Source organism: Coregonus clupeaformis, chromosome 13 (assembly GCF_020615455.1).
Source record: "Coregonus clupeaformis isolate EN_2021a chromosome 13, ASM2061545v1, whole genome shotgun sequence".
NCBI classification, from domain to species: Eukaryota; Metazoa; Chordata; class Actinopteri; order Salmoniformes; family Salmonidae; genus Coregonus; species Coregonus clupeaformis.
The window spans coordinates 53,555,186-53,571,008 of record NC_059204.1 but is presented as its reverse complement, the minus strand read 5'-3'; the positions used below and the strand labels follow the sequence as shown (position 1 = coordinate 53,571,008).

Here is a 15,823-nt window from a genome sequence, read left to right as displayed (position 1 = left end):
GCTTGGTCCTATTTTGGTGGATCTTCTTTCACGATCGTTGTAAGAGGCAGACCAAGGCGCAGCGTGATAGGCGTACATCTTTTAATGAGTACTTTACACCAACAACAAAACAACAAAACGATACGTGAAGTCTAAAGGTTAACCAACACAAACCTATACAGAACAAGATCCCACAATCAACTGTGCAAAACAGGCTGCCTAAGTATGGGTCCCAATCAGAGACAACGAGCAACAGCTGCCTCTGATCGGGAACCACCCTGGCCAACATAGATCTAAACGATCTAGACAGAAAACAAGGAACAACTAAACATAGGAACTAACATCCTGGCCTAACATTAAAGAGTCCCCAGAGCCAGGGCGTGACAATCTGGCTCCTCTATGGCCATCTCTGCTATCTGCATGGTCAATCATATTCCTGTAAAGCTTAGAGAGAGTCTCATGAATACACCAGAAAAATATGTTTCTACTGGTGTCTTCACCCAAGACATTAGTGACCATTGCCCAGTTGTTTGTGTTAGAGATACAAAAATCAAAGTTACCAAAATCTAAGTGTCATCACAAAGAGGAACTTTAAAAACTTCAGTGAACAGGCTTTTTTTATTTTTTTTTTACCTTTATTTTATTGACCTTGATTGTATTTCAGCTATCCCTGAATCTGATTTAGCTTTGAGCCTTTTTGAAGATGTCTTCAATACTATTGTGGATAATCATGCTCCCTTCAAAAATTAAGGATTAAAGGTAGATCAAATGCCTGGTACACTCGGAATGATCAGAAGTAATTCATAAAAGAGATGATGTTTGGGTCAAGGCTTAGGCCTGGACTGGCAAGCTTTTAAGCAACTGAGGAATCATTGTGTAAGACAAATCAGAAATGCTAAATCTGGATAGATGAAAAGCTGTCTTTTAAAAATCATCTTTACTAAATTTGCTCTAAAGCAGTATCCACACCCATTGGATGTAGTGATCACAATATAGTAGCCATATCTATCAAAACCAAAGTTCCAAAGACTGGACCTAAAATAGTGTATAAGCAATCATACAAGAGGTTTTGCAATGATTCCTATGTTGAAGATGTGAAAAATATTTGTTGGTCTGATGCGTGTAATGAGGAACATCCTGATGCTGCACTTGAAGCATTTATGAAATTGCTTCTTCCGGTTACTGACAGGCATGTGCCCATAAAGAAACTGACTGTTAAAACTGCCAGATCCCCATGGATAGATGATGAATTGAAAAACTGTATGGCTTAGAGGGATGAGGGTAAGGGAATGGCAAATAAGTCTGGCAACACAGCAGATTGGCAAACATACAGTAAACTGAGAAATCACGCAACTAAACTAAACAAAAAGCTGAAGAAACTATACTATGGAACAAAGATTAATGAAATAAAGAATGATAGGAGTACCTTAAATGATGTATGTAAGTCGCTCTGGATAAGAGCGTCTGCTAAATGACCAAAAAAAAATAAAAAAATACAAAAAAATACAAAAAAAAAAACAAAAAAAAAATATGAAATTCTAGGCAGAAAAGCTAACTCAGCTCCATCCTTCATTGAGGCTGATGGCTCATTCATAACAAACCCTTTGATATTGCCAACCACTTTAATAACTTTTTTTTGACAAGATTAGCAAACAAATGCTGAGCCTTCATATTCATGCATAACGGACAAAATAATGAAAGACAAGCACTGTAGCTTTGAATTCCGCAAAGTTAGTGTGGAAGACATGAAAAGGACAAACCACCTGGAACCAACAACCTGGATGGTAAATCACTGAGGTTGCGACTCCCATTTGCCACATCTTCAAACTAAGCCTAGACGGAGTGTGCCCTCAGGCCTGGAGGGAGGCAAAGGTAATTCCGCTGCCCAAAAATATCAAAGCACCCTTTAATGGTTCAAACAGCAGACCAATCAGCCTTGGTCTGTTACCTGTGCTTAACAAACTTTGGGGAAAAAATGTTTGACCAAATACAATGTTATTTTACAGAAAACAAATTAACAACAGACTTTCAGCATCAAATGACTGACGATTGGCAGAAATAAATTGATCATAAGAAGATTGTGGGAGCTGTTTTGTTAGACTTCAGTTCAGCCTATGACATCATTGATCATAGCATACTGTATTTCTGAAAAAATCCTCTGCCTTATCATGGATGGACATTTACCTATCCAATAAAACACAGAGGGTTTTCTTTAATGGAAGCCTCTCTAATGCAAATTCGGTTGAGTGTGGTGTACCGCAAGGCAGCTGGCTTGGACCATTATGGTTTCTTGTGTTTACTAATGACCTTCCACTGACCTTGAATAAAACTTGTGTGTCCATGCACGCTGATGACTCAACAGTATACATGTCGGCTGCAACAGTTAAATAAATAACTGACACCCTTAATATAGAGCAGTCAGTTTTAGACTGGGTACCTAGCAATAGGCTGGTGTTAAATATCTGAAAAACTAAAAGCAAATATTTTGGACAAGTCACTCACTCAACCCTAAACCTCATCTGGATCTATTATTGAATAATGTGGCTATTGAGCAAGTAGAAGACACTAAACTGCTGGGTGTCACCCTAGATAGGAAGCTATCGTGGTCAAAACATATAGGGCTCTATTTTCGGCTGGCGTTAAGGTGGAGCTAGTGTCAAACGCACGTTAGTTTGCAATTTCGCCACTGGCATTTTCCAGCCCTAATGCCAGATTCGGCAATTTACCTGTCTTATATCAGCTCGCTTGCGCTCAGATGGATGCAGTGGAAATATTTGAGGTGTGTCCTTAAAACACACCCACAACTTGTTTATTCATCAAAACCCAGCCCTTTCACGCAAACAAGTGTGCTGATAAATGTGATAGTGAAAATAGCAAAAATACTTTTGACACACCCCTGAACCCATACCGCTACCGCCTGCGCTTACATTTACCATTGCGTTAGGTTTGTTAAAATAGAGCCCATAGACTCATAGAATGGTTACTAAAATGGCAAGAGGTCTGTCCATGATGAGGCGTTGCTCTGCTTTCTTGATATCTCAGTCAACAAGACAGGTCCTACAGGCCCTAGTTTTGTTGCATCCTGGACTACTGTCCAGTTGTGTGGTCAGGTGCGGCAAAGAAGGACATAGACAAATTGCAGTTGGTCCAAAGAAAATGGCTCAACAGAATGATACACTTGTTGCATTTTTAAAGATCTGGTTTAAAATGTCACAAAAGTTTATATATTTACTTTACAACAGGCCTACTTTTAACCTATCTTAAACTAAATACGGAGCACAAAATTAAAAAGACAGTTTGAACTTAATTTAGCCATCGAAAATGTCACAACAAAATAAAACAAACAATTTACTAATGATATACAATAATAATAATGATAAAATAAATGATAATAAATTCAAAAATAAAAAAAGTTAGAAATTGCATCAACCCTGAATAGCGGCTTCTTTTTCCTACACTCTTTCTCCTCTAACTTTCTCTTTACTTCAATGAAAAAGGCCTCCATCTTCGCAATCAATAGTAGCCTAGGCCGAGGCTCCTTTCACTGTCTCTCTCCTCAGCAGCAGGCGCACGTGAGGTGAGCAGCCGGAACCAGTTTCAGCTGGAAATAAGCTATACGTTTATTGACTTGCAATTGGCTGACACAGATAACAAGCTTGTGCAGTTCTCATCACCTCACACACATTCAATTAACAGAAGACGAGTCCAATCGGGTTCAGCCGGTAAATCAATTTGAATTGCACATACCCAAGACCCGAGGCAATTATATCAGAATCGACCCAGATCCGAGACCAAAGTCAGAATTTAGAACCCGGACCCGGTCGGTCCCGTGTCGAATCTCGGAATTTCGGGTCTGTTGGACCGTGAAGACCTCTAGACCAGTCATCACAACGCTAGCAGCCTACCATATTTACTCAACATAATTCCCCAATAGAAAACATCCCTTAGGATACTTGCATGGCTTCTATAAATGTAATTGCTTACTATTGGCTATGTGCAGGCTACACGTGACCTCTCGACACAGTTACAGTAGACAATGTCTAATCTCAATCTCCAGCTCACATTCAAATCTCCAAACTAACGTGTCATACTAGCAAAGGGTCAAAATATAAACTGTTGCTAATCACAAAACGGCAGATACACTTTGTCCACAAAGGAAATAGACATTTGCAACATTGTTCCATGATGTTACACTAACAAAAGCGAGCGCACAGTGGGCTACTGGTCAGATTCAAGCCAATTAATCAACAGCGCTATCCATGGTGCTGAATCTCCGCTAGCCTAGGCCGATTATCTGTTTGTTTAGCGGACAATCTGATGTTCCTTGTGATAATGTCACCACAATAAGCAAGTTATCATAAAGTAAAAACAGCCTAGGGCTGTCCCCGACTAAAGGGCGAAATCTTAAAAAGTGTATTTTTCCCTATATTGACACACCCTATGTGTTTTAATAAAATCAACTATATGTAGGCTACTGAGCTTGTCTGATGCTTTAAGCACACTGTGATTAAATAATTAAGACACACAAATGAATCGAGGGAGCCAGAGATCAAGATAGCCTAACCAGAAAATAATAACATGTTCCGGACCCTCTTCCTCCCGCTGCTGCTGGCCTTCGCAGATTCTGCTGTTACGCTCCTGCTGCTACGCACCTAATAGGCTACACCAGGGGTCGGCAACCTTTTCCATTTGGAGTGCCAATTTATCTTATCATTTCTACCGATCTGCGTGCCAGTTATGATTTTTATATTTACATTTTCGTGGAACAGTTTAATTTAATTTATAATAAAGTATTTGTATCTCAAAATCATTATCATGTGGTTAACCAACATTCTAAAAGTAACTTCTATTGCCATTGCCAACTATGTAAAAACAGCCTACATAAAGCCAACAAATAAAAACATTGCAGCAGGCAGGTAGAAAATATCCTAATAAAAAATAAATATCCTATAAATCACATTGGCAACGCATGGCCTGTCTGCAAGGAACCTGGAACATTGTATCAACTATTAACTTGGGTTATGTCTGAAGCTTGTGTTAGCAAACTTGCAACATTGTATAAAATATTCTGGGCCCTCAGAGTTTCCAGCTCCAAGTGAGCGCCGAACAGACACAGCTATAGGCTATTTGTACAAGGGATAAGAAGTAATCAGGTAGGCCTATTTTATTATATTTCCACCGGATCAGAGCATGACATTTTTTCCCCCTTTCACATTAAGTGGTTATCGAAAGAAGAGGTGGAAAGATTTTTCAAATAGGCTACGTTGAGGAACTATTTTCATTCTCAATGGATGTAAAAACAGACTAAGTTTACTTGCTGTTTGAGGTGATGAAACATTTACAGTGGGGAAAAAAAGTATTTAGTCAGCCACAAATTGTGCAAGTTCTCCCACTTAAAAAGATGAGAGAGGCCTGTAATTTTCATCATAGGTACACGTCAACTATGACAGACAAAATGAGGAGAAAAAATCCAGAAAATCACATTGTAGGATTTTTAATGAATTTATTTGCAAATTATGGTGGAAAATAAGTATTTGGTCAATAACAAAAGTTTCTCAATACTGTGTTATATACCCTTTGTTGGCAATGACACAGGTCAAACGTTTTCTGTAAGTCTTCACACACTGTTGCTGGTATTTTGGCCCATTCCTCCATGCAGATCTCCTCTAGAGCAGTGATGTTTTGGGGCTGTCGCTGGGCAACACGGACTTTCAACTCCCTCCAAAGATTTTCTATGGGGTTGAGATCTGGAGACTGGCTAGGCCACTCCAGGACCTTGAAATGCTTCTTACGAAGCCACTCCTTCGTTGCCCGGGCGGTGTGTTTGCTATCATTGTCATGCTGAAAGACCCAGCCACGTTTCATCTTCAATGCCCTTGCTGATGGAAGGAGGTTTTCACTCAAAATCTCACGATACATGGCCCCATTCATTCTTTCCTTTACACGGATCAGTCGTCCTGGTCCCTTTGCAGAAAAACAGCCCCAAAGCATGATGTTTCCACCCCCATGCTTCACAGTAGGTATGGTGTTCTTTGGATGCAACTCAGCATTCTTTGTCCTCCAAACACGACGAGTTGAGTTTTTACCAAAAAGTTCTATTTTGGTTTCATCTGACCATATGACATTCTCCCAATCCTCTTCTGGATCATCCAAATGCACTCTAGCAAACTTCAGACGGGCCTGGACATGTACTGGCTTAAGCAGGGGGACACGTCTGGCACTGCAGGATTTGAGTCCCTGGCGGCGTAGTGTGTTACTGATGGTAGGCTTTGTTACTTTGGTCACAGCTCTCTGCAGGTCATTCACTAGGTCCCCCCGTGTGGTTCTGGGATTTTTGCTCACCGTTCTTGTAATCATTTTGACCCCACGGGGTGAGATCTTGCGTGGAGCCCCAGATCGAGGGAGATTATCAGTGGTCTTGTATGTCTTCCATTTCCTAATAATTGCTCCCACAGTTGATTTCTTCAAACCAAGCTGCTTACCTATTGCAGATTCAGTCTTCCCAGCCTGGTGCAGGTCTACAATTTTGTTTCTGGTGTCCTTTGACAGCTCTTTGGTCTTGGCCATAGTGGAGTTTGGAGTGTGACTGTTTGAGGTTGTGGACAGGTGTCTTTTATACTGATAACAAGTTCAAACAGGTGCCAATAATACAGGTAACGAGTGGAGGACAGAGGAGCCGTTACAGGTCTGTGAGAGCCAGAAATCTTGCTTGTTTGTAGGTGACCAAATACTTATTTTCCACCATAATTTGCAAATAAGTTCATTAAAAATCCTACAATGTGATTTTCTGCATTTTTTTTTCTCAATTTGTCTGTCATAGTTGACGTGTACCTATGATGAAAATTACAGGCCTCTCTCATCTTTTTAAGTGGGAGAACTTGCACAATTGGTGGCTGACTAAATACTTTTTTTCCCCACTGTACTTTGAGAAGTTCCACAGTGGTGGTGAGTTAAGACAATCAGAAATACTATCAGATCCCCAAATGGGCACATTTATAGGCCTACATTTGCGCGCAGGCCAGATACCCTAGGCCTACTTCTATGTATAATCAGGTTTGCGTCCTTACTCAACATTGACAGGAGCGCTACAAACGACAATGAATAAACTCCTGAATGGAATGAAATAAACCAAAACTTGTAGCTCACAAGTGTAGCCTAGGTTGTGCGGTCCGCAAACAACGTGTCCACTCCGACAATGAGAACATTAAAAGACTGTAATAATAATATATTGAATATTGAATTTAACAGAAATTACCGTAACCAAACAAACATTGTAGATTAGAAATTATGGTAATTGAGGGTAAATGTACTACTGGTGATACTGGTGTGCCATCCCCGCGGCCTCCGCAATGGATTAGTCCACTGAGACGGGCGTGAATCAGACAGGTGTCTCATGTGCCATAACATTTTTTATATACAGTGGGGAAAATAAGTATTTAGTCAGCCACCAATTGTGCAAGTTCTCCCACTTAAAAAGATGAGAGAGGCCTGTAATTTTCATCATAGGTACATGTCAACTATGACAGACAAATTGAGGAAGAAAAATCCAGAAAATCACATTGTAGGATTTTTAATGAATTTATTTGCAAATTATGGTGGAAAATAAGTATTTGGTCACCTACAAACAAGCAAGATTTCTGGCTCTCACAGACCTGTAACTTCTTCTTTAAGAGGCTCCTCTGTCCTCAAATCAAATCAAATCAAATTTTATTGGTCACATGCGCCGAATACAACAAGTGCAGACATTACAGTGAAATGCTTACTTACAGCCCTTAACCAACAGTGCGTTTATTTTAAACAAAAAAAGTAAGAATAAAACAACAACAAAAAAAAAGTGTTGAGAAAAACAAAGAGCAGAAGTAAAATAAAGTGACAGTAGGGAGGCTATATATACAGGGGGGTAACGGTGCAGAGTCAATGTGCGGGGGCACCGGCTAGTTGAGGTAGTTGAGGTAATATGTACATGTGGGTAGAGTTAAAGTGACTATGCATAAATACTTAACAGAGTAGCAGCAGCGTAAAAAGGATGGGGTGGGGGGGGCAGTGCAAATAGTCCGGGTAGCCATGATTAGCTGTTCAGGAGTCTTATGGCTTGTGGGTAGAAGCTGTTGAGAAGTCTTTTGGACCTAGACTTGGCACTCCGGTACCGCTTGCCGTGCGGTAGCAGAGAGAACAGTCTATGACTAGGGTGGCTGGAGTCTTTGACAATTTTGAGGGCCTTCCTCTGACACCGCCTGGTATAGAGGTCTTGGATGGCAGGGAGCTTTGCCCCAGTGATGTACTGGGCCGTACGCACTACCCTCTGTAGTGCCTTGCGGTCAGAGGCCAAGCAGTTGCCATACCAGGCGGTGATGCAACCAGTCAGGATGCTCTCGATGGTGCAGCTGTAGAATTTTTTGAGGATCTGAGGACCCATGCCAAATCTTTTTAGTCTCCTGAGGGGGAATAGGCTTTGTCGTGCCCTCTTCACGACTGTCTTGGTGTGCTTGGACCATGATAGTTCGTTGGTGATGTGGACACCAAGGAACTTGAAGCTCTCAACCTGTTCCACTACAGCCCCGTCGATGAGAATGGGGGCGTGCTCAGTCCTCTTTTTTTTCCTGTAGTCCACAATCATCTCCTTTGTCTTGGTCACGTTGAGGGAGAGGTTGTTGTCCTGGCACCACACGGCCAGATCTCTGACCTCCTCCCTATAGGCTGTCTCATCGTTGTCGGTGATCAGGCCTACCACTGTTGTGTCGTCGGCAAACTTAATGATGGTGTTGGAGTCGTGCCTGGCCATGCAGTCATGGGTGAACAGAGAGTACAGGAGGGGGACTGAGCACGCACCCCTGAGGGGCCCCCGTGTTGAGGATCAGTGTGGCAGATGTGTTGTTACCTACCCTTACCACCTGGGGGCGGCCCGTCAGGAAGTCCAGGATCCAGTTGCAGAGGGAGGTGTTTAGTCCCAGGATCCTTAGCTTAGTGATGAGCTTAGAGGGCACTATGGTGTTGAATGCTGAGCTGTAGTCAATGAATAGCATTCTCACGTAGGTGTTCCTCTTGTCCAGGTGGGAAAGGGCAGTGTGGAGTGCGATAGAGATTGCATCATCTGTGGATCTGTTGGGGCGGTATGCAAATTGGAGTGGGTCTAGGGTTTCTGGGATTATGCTGTTGATGTGAGCCATGACCAGTCTTTCAAAGCACTTCATGGCTACAGACGTCAGTGCCACGGGTCGGTAGTCATTTAGGCAGGTTATCTTAGAGTTCTTGGGCACGGGGACTATGGTGGTCTGCTTGAAACATGTTGGTATTACAGACTCGGTCAGGGACATGTTGAAAATGTCAGTGAAGACACTTGCCAGTTGGTCAGCACATGCTCGGAGTACACGCCCTGGTAATCCGTCTGGCCCAGCGGCCTTGTGAATGTTGACTTGCTTAAAAGTCTTACTCACATCGGCTACGGAGAGCGTGATCACATAGTCGTCCGGAACAGCTGGTGCTCTCATGCATGCTTCAGTGTTGCTTGCCTCGAAGCCGAGCATAGAAGTGGTTTAGCTCGTCTGGTAGGCTTGTGTCACTGGGCAGCTCGCGGCTGTGCTTCCCTTTGTAGTCTGTAATAGTTTTCAAGCCCTGCCACATCCGACGAGCGTCAGAGCCAGTGTAGTATGATTCAATCTTAGACCTGTATTGACTCTTTGCCTGTTTGATGGTTCGTCGGAGGTCATAGCGGGATTTCTTATAAGCTTCCGGGTTAGAGTCCCGTTCCTTGAAAGCGGCAGCTCTACCCTTTAGCTCAGTGCGGATGTTGCCTGTAATCCATGGCTTCTGGTTGGGGTATGTACGTACGGTCACTGTGGGGACGACATCATCGATGCACTTATTGATGAAGCCAGTGACTGATGTGGTGTACTCCTCAATGCTGTCTGAAGAATCCCGGAACATGTTCCAGTCTGTGCTAGCAAAACAGTCCTGTAGCTTGGCACTCGTTACCTGTACTCGTTACCTGTATTAATGGCACCTGTTTGAACTTGTTATCAATATAAAAGACACCTGTCCACAACCTCAAACAGTCACACTCCAAACTCCACTATGGCCAAGACCAAAGAGCTGTCAAAGGACACCAGAAACAAAATTGTAGACCTGCACCAGGCTGGGAAGACTGAATCTGCAATAGGTAAGCAGCTTGGTTTGAAGAAATCAACTGTGGGAGCAATTTTTTGGAAATGGAAGACATACAAGACCACTGATAATCTCCCTCGATCTGGGGCTCCACGCAAGATCTCCCCCCGTGGGGTCAAAATGATCACAAGAACGGTGAGCAAAAATCCCAGAACCACACGGGGGGACCTAGTGAATGACCTGCAGAGAGCTGGGACCAAAGTAACAAAGCCTACCATCAGTAACACACTACGCCGCCAGGGTTTCAAATCCTGCAGTGCCAGACGTGTGCCCCTGCTTAAGCCAGTACATGTCCAGGCCCGTCTGAAGTTTGCTAGAGTGCATTTGGATGATCCAGAAGAGGATTGGGGAGAATGTCATATGGTCAGATGAAACCAAAATATAACTTTTTGGTAAAAACTCAACTCGTCGTGTTTGGAGGACAAAGAATGCTGAGTTGCATCCAAAGAACACCATACCTACTGTGAAGCATGGGGGTGGAAACAACATGCTTTGGGGCTGTTTTTCTGCAAAGGGACCAGGACGACTGATCCGTGTAAAGGAAAGAATGAATGGGGCCATGTATCGTGAGATTTTGAGTGAAAACCTCCTTCCATCAGCAAGGGCATTGAAGATGAAACGTGGCTGGGTCTTTCAGCATGACAATGATCCCAAACACACCGCCCGGGCAACGAAGGAGTGGCTTCGTAAGAAGCATTTCAAGGTCCTGGAGTGGCCTAGCCAGTCTCCAGATCTCAACCCCATAGAAAATATTTGGAGGGAGTTGAAAGTCCGTGTTGCCCAGCGGCAGCCCCAAAACATCACTGCTCTAGAGGAGATCTGCATGGAGGAATGGGCCAAAATACCAGCAACAGTGTGTGAAAACCTTGTGAAGACTTACAGAAAACGTTTGACCTGTGTCATTGCCAACAAAGGGTATATAACAAAGTATTGAGAAACTTTTGTTATTGACCAAATACTTATTTTCCACCATAATTTGCAAATAAATTCATTAAAAATCCTACAATGTGATTTTCTGGAATTTCTTTCCTCATTTTGTCTGTCATAGTTGACGTGTACCTATGATGAAAATTACAGGCCTCTCTCATCTTTTTAAGTGGGAGAACTTGCACAATTGGTGGCTGACTAAATACTTTTTTTCCCCACTGTATATTTTAGACTGCTCTGCTAAAAAAATCTTGGTCGACCAACAGCCTATCGACCAAACAATCGACCAGTTGACTAAATGGGGTCAGCCCTAAAACAGCCACAACCTTCCCAAATTCCCTCGAGAGCCAGGTGCAAGGGGAGGGAAAAGGGCCAATAAGTGACATCTTTCAGTCAAAGGTAGGTTAAAACAATGTAATTTTCACTAGACCTCATAATATTTTACCAGTTGGCCAACAGTGCTTCATAGGCCTACATGAATAGGCTACACCAACAAAATAGTATGGTGACTTTGAGAGAACATTGAGTTTATCAAATCGCAACAAATACGACAACAAAACTTTTGATTCATGTGTTCATGTCTCCATTTACAGTGGTATAATCATTTCCAAAAAAAATTCCGATGGTATTATATGCTTTTAAATAGCCCTTTCGGTTTGAACGGGAATACAGAGATGCCCGGTAATTTCTTGCAATTTTCTCTGGAAGGAAAATGTGTAGATTCTCAGGAAAATATTATACCCTGACACACGCATGCAAACACACGGTTACCTTGGCAACATAATATGTTATACAGGCTATCATGTGAAGGAGAGACTCTGAGGTGGTGGCTTGGCGTTTCTGTTTGACAACTCCTGAGATCTCTGTCAGCACTGCCAGGCACTTCATCAGCACCTGGAAGAGACATAAATGTTGTTTACACCCACATTTACAGGCACCTAAGATCAGCACAGCAGTGTGATAATCATAATAGTAAAGCAATAATTTACACACAATAGGCAACATTCTTCCAAAAACAATAACAGTTCACACATATCTAAGCCTACCCCTGGACTAAAAAGCATGCTCAATGGAGAATCTACATCGAATGTGCTTTAGAAGTACACAAATAGGCTTAATCTGGGTCCAGGAAACAGGCCTTTGATACTTCACTGAGTCATTAAGAGTCAAGAGTCAATCAGGAGCGCAGTAGGTTGTACCTGTAAAACAGGCTCTGCTGGGATCTGGTGAAACATGAGCGGGGCCAGCAGGCCATAACACCCCACCACGGCCTGCAGGGCGGTGCTGCTGTCATTCAGCCACAGAGCCAGGTCTATGGCCACCAGCATCCGTTCACACTCTGCCAACCTGGCCTCCTGGAGGGGGTAAAAGTAAACACAGCTGCCATCATACCACCCTCTCTAACATCTCTCACTGTCATGCTTGGTTCTCAATCAGAGTCACATATATTACATTCTGAAAAATCTAAATACCACATGTGGTTCCCACGATGGGACTCTTGGACTTTCTCTTTTTCTTATGACACACCAAGTAAAAGAAACAAATATTCTTACCCAGAGCCCAGTTTACAGCCATGACCCTAAAGGATCCATCCATTTAGGAAACACTGCCTTAGTGCACTTACCTGTCCCCAAATAAGTGGTCCCCTGTCACTGAGGGTGTCACAGAACAGCGCACCCTCCTGTATGTGGATCTCTGTCTGCATAAGGATGGAGGAGAGGAAGAGGTGGAGGAGGAGAGGAGAGGAGCGCTGCAGAGTCTCCAAACGCAGCCTGCAGAGGAGGAGGGAGAGAGAAGAGAGGGGAGGGGGGGATGAGAAAAGGAGAAGGAAATCGAGTGAAAGAAGGGACAGATTAACAAGAAAGAAAGGAATGTGAGGGAATAAGTATCTCAAACAAACACATATCCTCAGTGTGTTGTCCTCACCCGGTCTGAGCTAGCCCGTCTAAAGTGGCCCCTGGCTCCTGAAGACCTTTAGGCTGGGTGAAGTGGCTCCACAGCTCACTGCAGGCTCTCTTGGCTAGAGCATGTTGCCCTGTCTGGTACGCTGCCTATAAGGGACACAAAACAGACAGGGAGAGTGGGTTCTACAGTCACCAGATTATCCATACAGTAACCCACGCACAATCAATACATCCGTGACCTTATATAGGGCAGAATCCTAACGTGAGATGTGTGTGTAGCTATAACACAAACCTTCTCTCAAGTCTTTGATTGACAAACACAGCTACAGGATTTGAATATCATGTTCCATGATAAATATGTGAGTGTGTATCTCGAGTTAGGATTCCTTCCTCAGTACCTGTGCCAGGTGTGCCCAGGTGGTGAGCAGCGGCAGAGGCAGGGAGGCCAGCAGCGGCCTGGTTGTCTCTCCAATGGCATTGCCCACCAGTTTACCCCCGGCGTCATAGGCTGCTACAGCAAACACATACTTCTGGTTCGGCTCCAAGCATTCCACTCGTAGCAGTCGCTCCCCTGATGCAGGAACCTGGGCAGAAACACAGGGACACAGAGTTTAAGAAAAGTCTAGCCGTTGAAATATAATGAAAATCTATTCATTCTATTTCTATGAAACTAGCTAGCCCAACCATGAGTGCAGATGTCTTGGGAATAATGAGGGGCCAATGTTCCCTCTAAGCTGTGCATGGGCGCGCAGCTCCCCTTGGACTACTGCACAGAATAAATATCAGCCCACGCAGAGAAGCACGAGATTGAACTTCACTCAACTTTCTAGAGTTTTCCCCTTTAGTTAACACTATCAACGTTTAACTTTACTGTGGGAGTGTGCTCGAATCGACGCAATATTAGCCACTTTCAAAGTAATATATCGAAGCAAAATGAACTAGGCAAGATTTAGTATGCTAAACTAACTGTGCAAGAGATTTTCTTGTAGGCAGAGCGAATTGGAGTAGGATTCTATTGCATTGACATGCACGACTCAGGCCTTACTCTACACAGACCGGTGCGCCATAATATGAAAATAGCCATTGCCATATATGGATCTGCCATAACTTTGAACTGGACTATTTTTACAGCATGAGCGGTCGCGAATAGATGCGCTTGTTTTGAGATCAAAGCAAGAGCTGCATGTAGCCACCTGTGCACATTTGTTCATATTCATTGCTAGTTATTGAGTTATTAGCCCAGTTATAGCTCATTTCTAGTCAACAATAGGGGAGCAGCTGCTTCCTACAAGAGCACAAAATGTGTGCATTTCTAGCCATCTTTGAAAAGCAAGTCAGGTGAAGAGCTTTTTGTCTTAAAGGGGCAGGGTTGTATTTTGAGACAGTCTTGAATAAGCTACGAAGCCAATAGGCAGAGGGCAGCATAATTTGTCTGATTCTCTGTAATAATGGTATGGGAATAATAATTAATTGAATTTTGTAAGGTGGTTTCTTGCATCAAACAACAACATTTTCATGTCTGAAGGACAAGTGGATGTTTTTTTTTCTAAAGTCTCATGCAATGTAGGCCTATATTGAACACCACACATTTGCTGCTACTGTAGCATTGTTTTTGATGGTAGGCCACTCTGGTAGGCCTACATTATGATCAAATAGCCACAATAGGCTACTTGGCCACTGTTAAAACTGTAACTTAAAGCGGGTACAGCCTCAGTGTTCACAGTAAACGAGGGCCAACATTTTTTACAAAGTTCAAGTTTGCGCTCAGCAGACCAAATATTTGCCCAGTGCCAAAAACACATTTCGGGAACATTGGTGGGGGCTGCATTGAAAAACAACAGAACTGTAATGCATACCTATGGCAATATAACATGTGTACCTGAAGAGGGCAGCAGACAAAGTGAGAACTTGCTGTGTAAAGTCGTTGTCAAAAGTTTTGAGAATGACACAAATATTAATTTTCACAAAGTCTGCTGCCTCAGTTTTTATGATGGTAATTTGCATATACTCCAGGATGTTATGAAGAGTGATCAGATTAATTGCAAAGTCCCTCTTTGCCATGAAAATGAACTTAATCCCCCAAAAAACATTTCCACTGCATTTCAGCCCTGCCACAAAAGGACCAGCTGACATCATGTCAGTGATTCTCTCGTTAACACAGGTGAGTGTTGACGAGGACAAGGCTGGAGATCACTCTGTCATGCTGATTGAGTTAGAATAACAGACTGGAAGCTTTAAAAGGAGGGTGGTGCTTGAAATCATTGTTCTTCCTCTGTTAACCATGGTTACCTGCAAGGAAACACGTGCCGTCATCATTGCTTTGCACAAAAAGGGCTTCACAGGCAAGGATATTGCTGCTAGTAAGATTGCACCTAAATCAACCATTTATCGGATCATCAAGAACTTCAAGGAGAGAGGTTCAATTGTTGTGAAGAAGGCGTCAGGGCGCCCAAGAAAGTCCAGCAAGCGCCAGGACCGTCTCCTAAAGTTGATTCAGCTGCGGGATCGGGGCACCACCAGTGCAGAGCTTACTCAGGAATGGCAGCAGGCAGGTGTGAGTGCATCTGCACGCACAGTGAGAAGAAGACTTTTGGAGGATGGCCTGGTGTCAAGAAGGGCAGCGAGGAAGCCACTTCTCTCCAGGAAAAACATCAGGGACAGACTGATATTCTGCAAAAGGTACAGGGATTGGACTGCTGAGGACTGGGGTAAAGTCATCTGATGAATCCCCTTTCCGATTGTTTGGGGCATCCGGAAAAAAGCTTGTCCGGAGAAGACAAGGTGAGCGCTACCATCAGTCCTGTGTCAGTAAAGCATCCTGAGACCATTCATGTGTGGGGTTGCTTCTCAGC

At 43.3% G+C, this 15,823-nt stretch overlaps 1 protein-coding gene across 1 annotated transcript in view; it reads right to left on the bottom strand.

Moving 5' to 3' along the window:
- The window catches only part of cfap54 (cilia and flagella associated protein 54), a 147,171-nt gene that overhangs the window by 90,332 nt on the left and 41,016 nt on the right, over positions 1–15,823 (bottom strand). The window contains exons 21-25 of the mRNA XM_045224515.1: positions 13,370–13,555; positions 12,994–13,118; positions 12,692–12,839; positions 12,267–12,422; positions 11,839–11,961 (exon numbers count right to left, since the gene is read on the bottom strand). Coding sequence (XP_045080450.1) covers positions 11,839–11,961; positions 12,267–12,422; positions 12,692–12,839; positions 12,994–13,118; positions 13,370–13,555 — 738 coding nt within the window. The remainder of the gene's footprint in view (positions 1–11,838; positions 11,962–12,266; positions 12,423–12,691; positions 12,840–12,993; positions 13,119–13,369; positions 13,556–15,823) is intronic.